We start from the raw sequence: 13799 nt of genomic DNA, 5'->3' as shown, positions 1-13799 counted from the left end.
AAAAGCTGATAATGTATTTCTTTGCATTTCAGGCATTCATACAATGAAGAACATCTTCTGAAACGGATCTTGTACAGTACTGACTTGAAGTGTTCCACTGACTTATTGAGATAAAAAGCAAACACCAGAATTACAAAGATGCAGCCTATTGCTGCAACATTTACTGTTTTATTCACACGGCACCCATATTGGATTTCGAGGTTTGGGTTGGTGGGAAACCTCTTATATTCAGAATGACTTTAGAGAATACTCCAGTTGATTTTCCTGTTTTGGAACTTGGGAATTCAGATTTCTAAGTACAGATGGAAACAAAGTGTATTTGACCACTATCCCTGTGACTTTGACTTGGGGCCCAAAGTGACTTAAGCTTTAGTTTTAACCCACATTAAGGAGGTCCGTCTCCTGATAAGTTCAAGTCTTCCTATAAGAGACTCGCTTACCATCTTCATCTGTCCGGCAGATCAGGGGTTCGCTCTCAGGGCCGGGCCCAACCTCGGTTGAGGCAGACACTGTGATGCGATACTGGGTCCACTTCTCCAGTCGCTCCAGCAACAGCCGCTCGTCAGCCGGAGAGTCCAGCAGCTCTTCCATGGGCTCTGTATCATCACTGGCCCCTTCTGAAGGGCCCACCACCTGGTAGCGCACCCTGTACCCCGTCAGGTCACCATTCTGACTCTTCAAAGGCGGGGGGCGCCAACTTACCAAAAAGCTGGTGGAGCTGGTGGTCTTGCACTTAATTTCTTGAGGGGGAGCTGAGGGCTCTGGTGAGGTGGAAAGGACAGGAAGGAAGGAAGGTAGCAAGGAAGGAAAGAAGGAAGGGGGGGGGCGGTAGAGGACGAGGAGGATGGGGAAGGAAGAAGGGTGAAAAACGAACAAATAAAAAGATGGGAGAGATAAAGAAAATGAAAAAAAGGAAAATTCTGAACTCAAGAAAACCCCCACCAGGAATAATCAAAATAAAACTGGTAACAAAGAAATAAAATATATGTAAAATAAAAAGTACCAAGCAGATGTCAAATTAAAGGCATAAATGGACCACAGCACATGGAAATGTAATAATGAATCAAGACAGCTACGCTGGCTGGTTCTGGTGAAAGTTGGACAGGAAAACCTATCAGCATTATTTTATACAAGGCACTGAGGTTCAAGGGCCGCTGGGTGATGCTCGTTCAACTCTAAAAAGTTATGGAAAAATTATCCAATTCAAGGTCTTTAAAATTACTCCTACTACATAAAACAAATCAAATTTTCATACTTTTTGCAATATTTAATGGGGAAAAGTAGCTTAAAATTAATGTTTGATTGTGGCAAAATGTTCCGATAGATTCATGAAAAGCTGTCACAGAGGATTTCGTAGTTAACATCTGTGTCTGCAGTGCTTTTTGACATGTTGAATAAAAAATAAATAAATAGGCACACTTTCAAAATCCTCAATGATTTAGTTTTTCCTGGACCAAGTGAGATTTATCCTTTGTACAAAATCTTGCTTCCACCTTAATGTAGCAAATCAAGTTCATTATTACATTGTTTGTCAATAAACAATAAAAATCTAAATTAAATATGATTGGAGAAAAGGATGCTTCACATAGAGTTTAAATAAAGAATACAAAAACTATTACAGAAATAAAAATGTTGTCATTCAAAAACAACAAACAACACAGAAATACAGAGGGTGAAACTGGAACAAAAGTGAATAAAAAAAAAGAAATATAAATAAAATTCACAACAGATGCTGATCAAATATAAAGATTATGAATAAATGTTAACAACTGAAATTATATACACGATGTTCACAAAAAATACAAAACATGCCATGAGCAGACAAACAAAAATAAACCACAAGTATCGTCTGCATCATACGTACCTGACTCCCAAAACTATACAACTTTCAAGACTTTCTTACCAACAGCACCTGACTCCAGAGTGTGCTCACTCTGAAGTCAGGGAGCAGCAACCCTTTCCCTTCCTGTGAGCACATTATCAATTTTGCGATCAGCTCTTGTTAAAGTCACAGTAAACACTTTGTACCCACTGATAGTGGGCTTGGACCCGCTTTGGGGTGAGCAGGAGGGAGAGAGTTGGCGCTGTGCTGTAACCGGTGCTGTTTAATACTGTATTGTTAGGCCAGAGGGTCCACAAAACTGAGAGAGGGGAAAGCCAGTGGGGGGAAAACTCATTATCAAGATTTTCTACGCTTGTGAACTCTGCCAAGCACAGAAACATCCTTCCTTGTTGGCAATTTCCTCAAATAAATCCCATTTCATAGCCCCTATGTCTATGTATCTTCGACAAGCCTGCAGCCATTTTGATAGTGCCAAGAAAAAAGACAATACCATCAGCAACATAAAAAGCTTGTACAGTGGAATTTATAAAACTTTAATGAAAATGTCGCAATGTTACCTTTAGAGGAAAGGATTTTAAAAGATGAAAACAAATAAATAAATAAATAAATAAATAAATGTTTGAAATATAAAGACCTCCTCCTTGGTAAAAACACACTGTTTCAGTACACAAAAATAAAACAGGGCCATGGCCACAGTTCCCAAACCCTTTTCTGTGTCCAATGGGCTTATTTACTTAAGGTCTTACTGGATTTTGAGCCATTCAGCTTCTTTCCTTTGCCCATATTGTATTTGCAAACTCTCCCCCGTCAAGAATGATTGCTCCGTCCTCATTCTTTGTGGTGAAGAAAAGGGCTATAATTCTGACAGGGTGGAGCTTATCACAGTGCACAGGCATCCCTATGCTTGATAATGATTTAAGACTGGATTGGGGTATCCTTGAAATCCCACGGAGGCCAGCGGTGGGATTATGGATACAAGAACTATGCGACCACAAAAGAAGTAACTCGGATAACGCTTCACTTAAAGTTCTCCTAAACTTTATTGAAAGATGTCATGACATAACTGGTCATGTCTGCAGTTATTTCCTCCACTTTTGACAATTAAGTATGGTTTGGGAGGTCTTTTCATTATCACAACGTTCAAATTAAAGGCAAAAACAATGTAGAGGACATCTAATTTTGCTAAGATTTAACTATAACTCTTGTCACGCAGCATTCAATGCCGAGTATTAAAATACCACAAACTGCGAATGCTGTTTCTTTCACAGTCTGAGTACATCTCTGTATCTGGACCGTATCGGAGACCTCAAATGACATGATGTCTGGTCTTGTAGATCATTATGGAATTAATCCCCGCCAAATGGCCATGGTGTGGCTCGCACAGATATTCCAATACATCTAAAAACCTTCTGCAATTACAGTAAGTGGGGGGACTAAACTGCTTGTTTGGTTAAATACAGAGGATTTAGAATCTGCCACTTTAATTTTAGAGATGGCTTTTGACTGGCTACTGGCAGGGTCTAGGTATAATCTAAATGTGTAACAAAGCCTGACAATCCAAGGCCTTGGCTCAGAGCTCATTGCGGAGCATGAAATTAATTCTGACTCTATGAAATGGGATTCTTATCTGCCACTCGGGGGCACCGCGGCCCCTCAACAACAACTCCCAGGGTCTATCTAAAGTGTTGTTAGCGTGTTTTAAAAGTGGGCAACAGCTGGAAGAATTCCCCTCTACGCTTTCTGGTTGTGGACCCTCTTCGGCCACGTCTGAACCGTCTCATGAAACTGGTTTCAACCTGGTCTGACAAAGGTAGCATACCGAGTGAGGTCTTGCTTCTGAATGGGAGCCACCGCTAGAAGGAACACCTTGCATGTATAAAAAAACTGCTATGATTTTCTAATGTGAAAATGATTTGGCATCAGTCACGCTGAAGCAGTTAAAGAATCCAGATAAATTCCAGGATTATTTTTTACTTCTTAGGAAGCTCCCATTGCAAGCCTCAGGTAATGCTACTTGGACTGAGTACAAACTTCAAGGTTTTATAAACATTTTCAGCATGGAAATTAGAGAAAGCACATCTGAAAAGTCATGTCTGTCTGTCTTTGTACTTTGTGGCACGGTGATTCAGTCTGCCAGATGCTGGAAGATTTAAAGAAATGTTAAAATGATTTTATAGTTGTCAAGAGACTGAGGTGGAGTTGCGCATCTATGCTTTGATGTGTTTGGGAAGGAATGACAACACGTAAAATCTTGAATAGCTTTGTCGTCTTGAAAGCTTTTTGGTTTTCAGGCTTTTATTCCTGCCAATCACTGCCTTAGAAGTAATTAACATTCATATCCAACTGGATTATTTCATTTCAGTCTAACAACATAGCTTAAAAGGTAGAACTTGACAGGTTTCAGTTCTACTTTCTGGTATACGTCAAGGGTTATTCCAATTGAAAGGACTTAAGGATGATTCTATGCAGATGCTTTATGAATGTAAAACTATGAAACAAAACGTTCCCCAAGTACTTGAAACCACTGTTGTCGAACTGCGTTCACTGAAACCACTGGTCTACATGTGACCTGACAATGATGGCAGTGTATTTTCTTTAAAGGGCGACCAGTATATTTCATAAACTTGTCTGTTGGAAAAAATTACCTCTATATCGGGATAAACTGTTAACATATCCGTTTTTTTTCAACGGAAGATGATTTAATTTTTATCTGGCGGCATGGAAAATATATTAATTATTGAAGCTTGTGTCAACTACAAATCTTTGAGAAACAACATGGCAGACTGATTCCCCAAACCACGCAATCACTTACCTCAAAACATCCAAAAGATCAAGTTATTTTTAACAGTCAACATTGTGTTTGCCTGACTTGTAGTCTTTGAATATTCTGACTTTAGTGCCGAAAAACCAACGGGTGTAAGTGACCGCTGCTTTACAATCGAATATCTATAAGACCCAGGGTAAAATAATGTAAATAAAATGGATAAAAAGCAAACTTGGCTGTGAAATTTATTGTTATGACATGGCTATAGGGGTAAGACCATGTACCTACATTGTCTATTAGTTTTCTGGACAAACTGGGGCACCACCTGTTCATGGTCTCCATTGTGTGGAAGATGAAATGACTAAAAATGGGGAGTCCCATATCTGAGAGTTCAACTGATCCCCATCATGTTTGCTCAAACCCCATTCAAGCAAGAATGTATGATTTTTGTTGTAGTTATTGGTGTATGCGGTGGACTTGGGTTTATTCAAGAACCAAACAGAAATGAGAATACTGCTGAAAGATACAGTGAAGAGAGATACGTCAAATAAATATTATTTCAAAAGGTAAATACCTAAATTAAGAGAGATAAATAAAGGATCAAACTCAAAGTAGTTACCAAGAAACAAATGAAACCAAAAAAGGAATAGGGATTCAAAGTGATGCCAAGCCATTCCAGGGACAGTTTAAGTTCCAATCCACAAGGAAACAAGTGACAAAGAGAGGGATTGAACTGGAAGAAGGTGTTGAAGGAAGAGGAGACAGAGCATGGGTGTGTTCAGTTCTGCTTGCACTTTATAAATGCAAAAAACAGGCAAGGATATCACAGACAGACACACTGACAGATGAGAATATGCACATACACTCAAGAAATGCCAAGACAGAAATGGGGATGGAGAAACGTCTTCAGTTTTCATGCATGGAGGATTTAAAGATCATTAGTTCAGCGATAGCTGCTCAACAGCACCCCGTGTGGGCAGTAGTGAGTGTTACATGCAAGGGGAGTTCTTGGCAGTAACACTGCACTTTCTGTGCAGGAACAAATAAATAAATTAAAAAAAAAACAGAAGAAAAACTGTGAAGTGGCTGTTCCAAAGCCCCCACGCTCACATGTTGAGGCACAGTGAACAAGTTGCACTGGTAGAAACAGAAAATGTGTTATAGAAAGTCTGCTCCCACCACCACGGCTCGCCTATGTCACTGTTGATGGTACTCTGGTTTAACTCTCCCTGAATGGACAATGTACTGTCAGTGTAGTAAGACAATGCAGCCAGTCATACACCATAATGTTTTTGCATATTTTTCAGACAATATTTTGTCAAAATACAAACATTCTTGATTGCATGCTTTTAGCATTTCTAATGTTCTTTACCATAAATATGCAAATAATCAACAGCAGGCTTTGAATTTAAGTTGGAATAAATACCTTGCTATTTCAACAGCTGTTAATATGATCTATGACCCTACCTCAGTTTATTGAATGAATTTTTCCAACTGTTCTCAGTCAGGTGGGCATAATATATAGCCCGTTTGTCAATGATTGCTTAGGTTAGAAGAACAAAAACAAGATGAATAGGCAAGAGGTCACCACTTTACTAATTTGTACCCCCCTTTTGTAGCAATGTACTGCCATGTTGCCCCTTCCTACAACAAAAGTAATTTAAAACAGACACAAAATGCTTAAATCTTCCAAATATTTTAATTTAAATTCCACTTATTTTGGTTCTAATCACCGTTGGTGTCGGAGAGCTCACTGGATATGATCAATTAAGACCCTTGTTTAAACCAAAATAACCAAAATAACCATCCTTTTTTGTGTCAACATTCCTTGGCTCTAAATCTAACCTTGAAATCGTCACCAACATCTCACTAAGTACATCTGATTCATGTATTTCAGTAGAAAATTTTACTGCATAGTGTAAGTTGGTGCAAGATTTATCCTGTGTGACAAGAAAAGTAAGAAGAATGTGAATAATTTGAAAAACAAAAGGTCAGATTCAGATCTCATGACTGAATAGACTTGATTTTACGGTATGTGTTGAACACTGTTGCATTTGATTAAAAAGAAAAACTCTCCAAATGTATTATTTTATGTTTGATCAATAGATCCCTGGAATGCCTGACTCTCTAAATATATAATAATATTTAAAGTTCCTGGATGATAGCTTGTATGATTGTATAATTGCCTTTATAGCTTCAGCTGCTCTCCATTGTAATGTCACTTTTCTCAATTTGAATTTTTCAGCCCCCCCCCCCTCCCCCCAACAGAAAGAAGATTTAAATCTCCACAATGTGAACAGTTCATACGGGAGCCTTGGTGGTCTTTCAAGAGCACTAGCATTTTTTTGTGTCATGTGGGATGTGCACTTGCTGTCTACGAAGATAAAGAAAACGTCAACAAAAGTGAAAGGGGAAAAGAACAAACAAATAAGCCCAACCACAACAACTTATGTTTTAACATGTATGCATATACTTATATTTTCACAGCAGTTAGAAAATAAGGCGGGTAATGTAAGGATATGAGCTAAAGGTGCATTTCGACAGGTGCTTAACCAAACCCGGTTTGCTTTATTTTATCTTTTCAACGAGAGAGAGAGAGGATTATTACAATCTGGAATGTTTGCATTTCTAAAGAGCTCAAAGAATGGGGGCAGATCAGACAAATTAAGTGCACTGAACTGTGAAAAGTCACTAAGATTGGGTTTCAGGGTGGGAGAACTGGTTGAAGCACCATAAAAAAAAAAAAACAGGAGGGAAATACTGCATGGAATGCTAATCACAGCTGTTATTAAATAAAACATTTCTCCAAATCCATTTTATTAAGTGGATTACAGGGTGCTTTAATGGGTGTCTAAGTGCAGTGAAAATATACAAGGTTAATGCTTTATTTGTCTAGTTTATTGATTCGCTGTCATGATGACTTCTGAATTTTTTCAATGCACATCAAAGGGCAGTTAAATAGAGAAGTGTGCATTAGTGCAAAGTACATTAATGTGTTAAATGACATTTTAACATGTAACCATCTGATTGTTTTAAATTCACAGCCTTTATTATAATTTGCCAATCTAATTTTTGGGTTTGCTGAACCACCACAGGTTATGGTGAGTACTGTGTTTTCTCAGCTGGCTGGTGTTCCCTAAATTGCTGGATTTTTATTATTTTTTTTCAATTAACAATGTGCTAAAACTCATAGTTTTTGAGTTTCTTGAGTTACATTGCAGATTCCGTTTTAGATAACTCAGACAGAGCTAGTTGCACTGTCAACACACACAAAGGTATTTCAGCAGTGTGTTTGGTACCTATTTCCTATAGTAGAAATCAAAGCGATGAGAAAAAAAGATCCTTCAAAATAACCTTATACCTGACTAATATTCCTGTGGACGAAATGCAGTTTAAAATATCCCTTTAGCCTCATGTGCCTTATTTTCAACTGCAGTTCTACATAAAGTAAACACCCATAAGAGTAATACAAACCTTACACAAAATAAAAAATAAAATAAATTGTCATAACACATACCTCAAATAGATATTTTTTTTTAAAAAAACATCCGTTATTTTTATTTTTTTTTATTTTACATTAGTCACTGTTTCCAGTTCAACTCAGTTATAACTCAGAGGCTAAAAGGCAGATGACATCAGACACAAATTGTCAAGCTTCGGCCAAATGAACAGGAAAAAGAAGCATCATAAATGTAAAATAATTTTAGTAACGATCAATAAAGACAAAAACATAGTTTTGTTTTTATGAAAGAAATTCATTTTGTTAGCCAAAACCTGAAATGAAACAGGAGAGAAGATCAAATAAAAGGCTACATACTGGCTTGCAAGGTCCTCTCAGAAATTTCATTTGTGAAGGCCCCAATGCCTTTGTTAGAGATGGCCGCCAGGGAAAAGCGGTACTCTGTATTGGGACGGAGACCTTCCACAACGTATGATTTTGTGGGTCCAAATGTTTTCTTCATCTGTTAATAAAACACAAAAATTTTAAATGGTTCACACAAAAAAACTATTATTGGAATACATATTGAGAGCTTTTGTACAAAATCAAATAAAACTCTTACCTGGGTGCCTAAATTGCCTTCCTTATAGCGAAGTTCATAACTTATAATTCCTTCTTTCTCATATGCAGGCTCCCAGGTCAGCTCAATGCTGGTGTCTGACACAGCACCAACCTGGAATTTGGATGGTTGACCTGGAACTGAACACACCAGGAGGTGACATTACAGGAATTTGGAGTCAGGACAACAAGGTTAATAGGGTCAATGATGACCAGCAGGTTGGCTTCTAAACCATATCAGGATAATCCACACAAATGGTTTGATTTAAATAAAAAAGAATTGAATTAGAGTCAGAAAAAACTGACTATAGTAGCACCGACACAACATTGACCACCTGCCTAATAATATTTTGGTCCTTTGCTGCAAAAACAGCCCTGACTCATAGAGGTATGGACTTCAAGGGACCCCTGAATGTGTGCTATGGTATGTGGCACCAGGATGTGGCAGCAGATCATTTAAACCTTATAAATTAGGATTGGGGGGTTTCATGGATTGAACTTGTTGCTCTAGACTAGAGCATCCCCCAGAGATGTTGAACTAAAATGGAGGCCAAATCAACTGCTCTATTGTTTGCTCCTCCAATCACCACTGAACCTTTCTTCTGTATGACAGAGTGCACTATCCTCCTGATAGAAATCACAGCTAAGGAATGACATTTTTAAAAGGGGTGCACAAGGCCTGCAACAATACTTAAACACTCAGTGCGTGCCAAAGTAATGTCTACATACATATCAGGAGCAACCACGCTCAAGAGCTACCACTACCAGGCCCGGTGGCTGCCACCACCAGGCCTGGGAGCTGCCACAAACTTGCCCTGGAGCTACTGCCGTCTGGATCAGGAGCTACAACCACCATGCCCAGGAGCTGCCACCAATATCCCCAGGAGTTGCCACCACCAGGCCCGGGAGCTACCACCACCAAATCGAAGAGCTACCACCACCAGGCCTGGGAGTTGCCACAAACTTGCCTGGGAGCTTCAACCACTATCCCCGGGAGTTGCCATCACCAGGCCCAGGACCTGCCACCAACAGGACCTGCCACCACTATCCCCGGGAGCTGCCACCACTATCCTTGGGAGCTACAACCACCAGGCCCAGGATCTACCACCACCGGGATTGAGATCTACCAGTACCAGGCCCAGGGGAAACCTTCACAAGGTCGGGGACCTACCACCACCAGGCAAGGTTTTCTTTCCTAGCCAACAGGCCTTTTACTTAGCCGTGCTAGGTTCAGCCAATGGCATTGCTACTAGAAAACAAAGATGCCACCAAAAAGAAGTAATTTAATGACTAAAGAGGAACTGGAAGATATAAAGAAATCACTAAACTTCATGTCAGAAGAAATATCAACGATCTCAAAATAACAAAAAGTAATGATGGACCTCATTGAAGAGACTAAATACCTCAGGAGGAAAGATTAAGGGAAAGATAAGAGAATAGCACTCTTTGAAGGACAAATATCAGAACTGGAACAATATTGTAAAGGTAATGATATAATAGCCCTTTGATTGGAAACTACCTACATAAAACATGCCCAGTGTAATAGCAACAGAAAGTGGTAACAAGAACCACTCTCTAGAGCAACAGGTTTTTGCATTGTTTGACAATAAAGGCATACATTTAGAAAGCAAAGATATTCAAGGATGTCACCCTCTCCCAAGGAAAAATAAAAATCAGAAACATTATTATCTGCTGTGTAGGCAGAAAACAAAATAACAATTTAAACAGGTCACAAACTTAAAGCGACACATGTTTATGTTAATGAGTATCTCATAAAGAAAAATGATATTGGTTGGTATGCAAGAAATTGAGAAAGCAGAAAAAATATTGTCAATTTGGACATCGGTGTTCATTAAATCAAATGGTACTCCAGATAAGGCAAAAAGTTCTTGTAATCAAAGAAATAACTAAACTAGAAAAATATAAGTGACAGCTTTGTAAATAAAACCATTTAACAAAAGGATATTACAGATATTATTAATGGTCTAAATACTACAATGAATGTCAGACAGTGGGCTGTAATATTGACCCAGGCTATAATTTATTTGACAATCATATAAATGTACTTACTATACACATGATCAATTTAACACTGAGATAAAGGATGAAGATAGAATAACTGTTGTTCACTTTAACGGCAGAAGTTTACATACAAATTTAAGACAATAAAAGATTTTTTAAGGCAGCTTAAAAAAGACCATTTATTGTGATAGACATATTGGAAACCTGGATAACACCTAAAACAGATACATATTTTGAACTAAATGGATATGAATGTCTGCATTTGGACAGCATACTTAAAAAAAGGAGGACTTGCACTTTAAATTATTTTTTTTTAAACAACAAAAATGTAGACCGGATGATGACTATTGATAATTATTATTGATACAGTTAAAATTAGTATGGGAAGAAAGAAAAATCCATGGCTGTATTTATTAAACACCAGGATCCAAAATTGAAACATTTAATGATAGTTTGGGGAGGCTGCTCACTAACTTAAGTGGGACGTTTATTTGTGGAAACTTATTGATTTGCTCAAACCTATTCTTTCAAAAGGGTGTTTTTTGAAATAAAATGAAAATAGCCAAAGTCATTCCCATTTACAAATCAGATGACAAGCACAATTTTAATTATTACAGGCCGATATTGGTACTGTGATGGGTCACAGTACCAATATCGGTAAGGATCAGTTTTAGGTCCCTAAGTATTCATAATGTATATCAATGACATTTGTGAAATATCAAATGTACTGACGTTGGTCTTGTTTGCAGATGATACAAGTTTTTTTTAATTATCTATGAAAGACTTGCAGCTGGTTTTGGAGGTGATCACTAAGAAAATGCATAATATAAAAAAGTGGTTTGATATAAACAAATGATCATTACATCTAGATAGAACTAAATGTATGCCATTTGGAAAACAAGAAAAATACAGAAGTGCATATATATGTTGTTGATAATGTAAATAGTCAAAGGGTAACTGAAATAAAATTTCTTGGTGTGATGTTAGACCACAAAATCTGCTGGAAACGGCACATCAAATATGAACAGGGGAAGTTGACTCGGAATCTTGGTCTCCTGTGGAAAATAAAGCATATCCTCAATCAGAAATCCCCTTATACATTATATTGTACATTACTATTTCCATATTTGAATTACTGTGTAGAAGTGTGGGGAAACACCTAGAAGAGTAATACAAACTGACTACTATACAGAAAAGGGCCATCAGATTAATCAATCAAGTAAGTTACAAAGACCACACAAACAAACGTTTTTATAAAAACTGGAGCTATGAAATTTCCAGAATTGGTTAAATTTAAAGGGATGGTGGGTATGGTTTAAGAGGGAAACTGACTTTAATTTTCAATTAGCAATTACATTTTTTATAGTGTCAATTCACAGCATGTCATTTCGGTTCAGTCAATTCATCAAGACAAATTAGTTAAAACGTTTTCTGTCTAAGAAAACCTAGCAGACTGCATCATGTCACTGACTTGCAGCATTCACTACTGAAAGAGCGCGTAGCAGAGGTGGACAGTCGCCTGCATTCTTTCATTGACTTTGGAGCAATCCCTCAAACCGAGCGCGCATATAGCGACAGTGGAGAGGAAAGCTCCCCTGTAACAGAAAGAAACCTCCAGCAGAACCAGGCTCGGTGTAAACGGCCATCTACCATGACTAACAGGGGATTAGAGAAGACAGGGCAGAGACACGAAAAGAAGACAGAAGTAGTGTTTCAGGTATACTTTCTAAGTTAGAGAGGGCAATGGCAGACAACCACCATAGGTAAAATAAACACATTTAAGCATATAGGCTCTGAGCGAGTTTCCTGGTCAAGAGGATGAAAGAGAGCACATATAGTTAGTTGCAGCAAAAGCTCAGCCAAAAGCTATGCCTAGGAGAGAAACAGGGTTAGGCTCAGAGAGACAGGGCCAGCTGTATCATCCATAAGATGAAGTTATTGACAGCAATGGCCCTTACATTTGAACTTAAAAATCCATCCAGTCAGAATGACTTAATGGCTAAAATGTATGTGCATTTCAATACCAAACTATGGAACAGTTTAACAGAAGAACTAAAACAAAGTAAAAACAGGAGCCAGTTCAAAAGAAAATATAAAACGCAAATTCTAAATGCATATAAGGATGGAGAGAAGCAGTTTAGACTGTGATGTTAAAGGATATTAAAAATATAAAATAGAGATGAGTCCTTTGTATTTTTTTCTTTGCTTTACATTTCTGATTTACAATAAATTGTATTTTCTGGTTAAATGTATCTTATAGATTCTCTATTAAATATTGTAGTTGGATATTGTAATATTGTAGTCTCTTCTTGTAAAAGAAACAGTGTTTTCCCACTTTTATGTTTTTTTTTAATAGGAATAATGGGTCGAGTAAATTACATATGACAGAAAGGGGTAGAGTCATATAATAAGTACTTACACCTGCCTACCTCCTTTTCAAACAAATTATGTGAATATGTCTTGCGCTGTATACATGCGAAAGTTGATATGTTTGAAATAAATAAAAGTTAATATGTTTGAAATAAATAAACAAACCAACAAAACAAAAGCCCTAAAGTATTCTCAGCAGAACATTGCCATAAGCATCATATTGCCACTGCAAGCATGCCTTTCTCCCATGGTACATCCTTGAGCCATGTGCTTCCCAGATACACATACACACCGGGCCAACTGAGTAATGTAAAAGAAAATGGGATTCATAAGATCTCACTTCCCTCCTCCATTGTTCTGTGGTCCAGTTTTGATTCTAACATGTCCCATGATGCTGCTTTTCATTTCGACAAGTGTCAGCATGACTGGTCTCTGGCTACACAGCCCAAAAAAAGCAACATACTGTGATTCATGGTGTATTCTTAAACATTTCTATCAGAACCAGCATTAAGTAGCTCGTCTGCTTGATCAGACCATGTGGCTCAGCTTCCCTCACAACACCCATCAATGGGCCTTGGCCATCCATGGCCCTGTCACCAGTTCACTGCTGTTGCTTATTCTGACAACTTTGGATAGATACCAAATACTTAAATTCAAATACATCTTTCCAGCTTCCATGCTGGGTTATACACACAACTGAATAACAAGTGTCTAGACAGCCAGTGCTACTCACACACACACAC

General features: G+C 38.0%; 1 protein-coding gene across 16 annotated transcripts in view; it reads right to left on the bottom strand.

Annotated features, from left to right (window-relative positions):
• Positions 1-13799, bottom strand: part of ptprsa (protein tyrosine phosphatase receptor type Sa) — a 302454-nt gene that overhangs the window by 73954 nt on the left and 214701 nt on the right. For 15 of the 16 annotated variants that reach the window (XM_036141038.1, XM_036141042.1, XM_036141044.1 and 12 more), the window contains 3 exons: positions 8669-8805; positions 8425-8569; positions 441-761 (listed from right to left, as the gene is read on the bottom strand). In XM_036141038.1, coding sequence (XP_035996931.1) covers positions 441-761; positions 8425-8569; positions 8669-8805 — 603 coding nt within the window. The remainder of the gene's footprint in view (positions 1-440; positions 762-8424; positions 8570-8668; positions 8806-13799) is intronic. The other variant, XM_036141051.1, reaches the window with a different exon arrangement.

This window comes from Fundulus heteroclitus, chromosome 9, assembly GCF_011125445.2.
Source record: "Fundulus heteroclitus isolate FHET01 chromosome 9, MU-UCD_Fhet_4.1, whole genome shotgun sequence".
NCBI classification, from domain to species: domain Eukaryota; kingdom Metazoa; phylum Chordata; class Actinopteri; order Cyprinodontiformes; family Fundulidae; genus Fundulus; species Fundulus heteroclitus.
This window is presented reverse-complemented; position numbering and strand designations above follow the sequence as displayed.